The sequence below is a fragment of the Aplysia californica genome, unplaced genomic scaffold (assembly GCF_000002075.1).
Source record: "Aplysia californica isolate F4 #8 unplaced genomic scaffold, AplCal3.0 scaffold00202, whole genome shotgun sequence".
Lineage (NCBI taxonomy): Eukaryota > Metazoa > Mollusca > Gastropoda > Aplysiida > Aplysiidae > Aplysia > Aplysia californica.
Genome location: NW_004797472.1, coordinates 1,141,615 through 1,143,337, shown reverse-complemented (window position 1 = coordinate 1,143,337; position 1,723 = coordinate 1,141,615). Strand labels below are relative to the sequence as shown.

At 49.0% G+C, this 1,723-nt stretch overlaps 1 protein-coding gene across 1 annotated transcript in view; it reads left to right on the top strand.

Moving 5' to 3' along the window:
* The first annotated feature begins 491 nt into the window (after window positions 1-491).
* LOC101855872 (Krueppel-like factor luna) overlaps window positions 492-1,723 on the top strand; it is a 126,241-nt gene continuing 125,009 nt past the window's right edge. Inside the window, exon 1 of the mRNA XM_005099113.3 lies at window positions 492-908. Coding sequence (XP_005099170.1) covers window positions 807-908 — 102 coding nt within the window. The 5' untranslated portion in view covers window positions 492-806. The remainder of the gene's footprint in view (window positions 909-1,723) is intronic.

Here is a 1,723-nt window from a genome sequence, read left to right as displayed (position 1 = left end):
GCTTTCACTAAGTGGCAATAGTCAACAGTGATATAATTAGTAATCCCTGGATGTCACGAAACTGGCAGTTAAACACCTCGGGCGTTAAAAGCAAGTAAATGAACAGTAGAAGAAGAGTGTTAAAGTTTCTGTTCTGGCCTCACTGAGCTACAGGGAGACACGATCGCTCGACTCTGTTGTTGCCTCTTGTGAGTCAGTTGTAAAACTGCGTCGATCACGAAGTGGCGCCGGACTTTATAGACGATCTATAAATAGAGCGAGAGATCAATACATTTCCCAATCTCCCTATTAAGGGGTGCATTGCTCGGGTATTTACACATAGGCCTATGTTACAACACTAGAAAACTCTGTCCCCTCATTGGCTTATGTAACATTCCTTCCGTTTGTAGGTCGGGAAACCCCTCGTTTTGATTGGTCGGCTGCTTATAGTTCCCACAAGTGGCGTGGCCGAAAGGCGGCGGAGTTTTCCGAGGTCACGTAGCGAGGACACGGCGGGCGGGCGGAGAATGAGTCCTGCCAAGAAGTTCCGCGTGAATGGTTCAGCCAGTGAACGAACGATAACAGCCGTGAGACTTGTTGGCTGTTTGAGCGTGTGTGTGTGTGTGTGGTGTCTGTGTGTGCCACTCCATGGCGGCGATCCATACAAGTCGGCCGATCGTCTGCTAGCTTACAACTGTAACGGTAACTGCTGACAGCCGCTCTGACAACAACAGTCTCTCATGTTTAGATGATCCGTGCTAGGCTACTCTTCGCATATCGTTGACTTAGGACTTTGTTGTTTCTCCGAGGGGATTTCTCATCTCAAGATGGATATTCTGCCGAGCAGCAACATATTTCGGGAGCTGCAAGTAGTTCACGACACGGGTTACTTTTCGGCGCAGCCTTCACTCGAGGATCGCTGGCAACAGGTTAGAACGTGTAGTAGTCTAGCGTTAGCGGTGTGTGTGTGTGTGTGTGTGTGTGTGTGTGTGTGTGTGTGTGTGTGTGTGTGTGTGTCTGTGTGTCTGTGTGTGTGTGTTTGTTTGTTGTGTGCTTGCGGTGGTGAACTGCTCACTGCAACACTGTGACGCTCACAACAGGCTGAGCGGGAAACCCACCGACCAGTAGTTGATTTACTCACTCTTGCGCTGGAATTTTTAGGGGGAGAATTTTTTTCCCTGTGTCTAATCAAGATTTCTGCGTACATTACGCCAGACTGCTCACCTTTTTTTGCGTGAGCGGTGCGATTTCCACGAGACGTTGGTGTAAGGGGGGGGGGGTAAGGGGGTGGCAGTTTTATTCTTCAGCAAAGTTTTTGTGCGATATATCGTTCCGAAGACATTCCTCCCCCGTGGAATGTGGTGCCGGCGTGAGCTCTGAGTCTGAGTTCTTATCTGTCTCTTCATGATTCTTCGTCCTCGCTTAACGAATCCACTTAAAGAGTCTTAGACTTGTTATAGCCCACACTGGAATCTAGATCCTAATGTGACTTGGACATGCCTGTTATAAATTCGCGTTTTCGGAAGGACTTCCGTAACGAGCGACCACAATGAGACAGAGTAGAAACGAGGGGTAGGGTGGGGTAGGGACAGGGATAGGGGTGGGGTAGGGATAGAGATAGGGAGGGTTAGGGTTTGGGTTAGGGTTAGGTCTCTTCTTTGTTGTGTATGTTGGGTGGTCACTATCCTTCCGCTTCCGCGTTTTCGACATTGGCGTTTCTTGAGTTTGATCGTATGCATGTTAC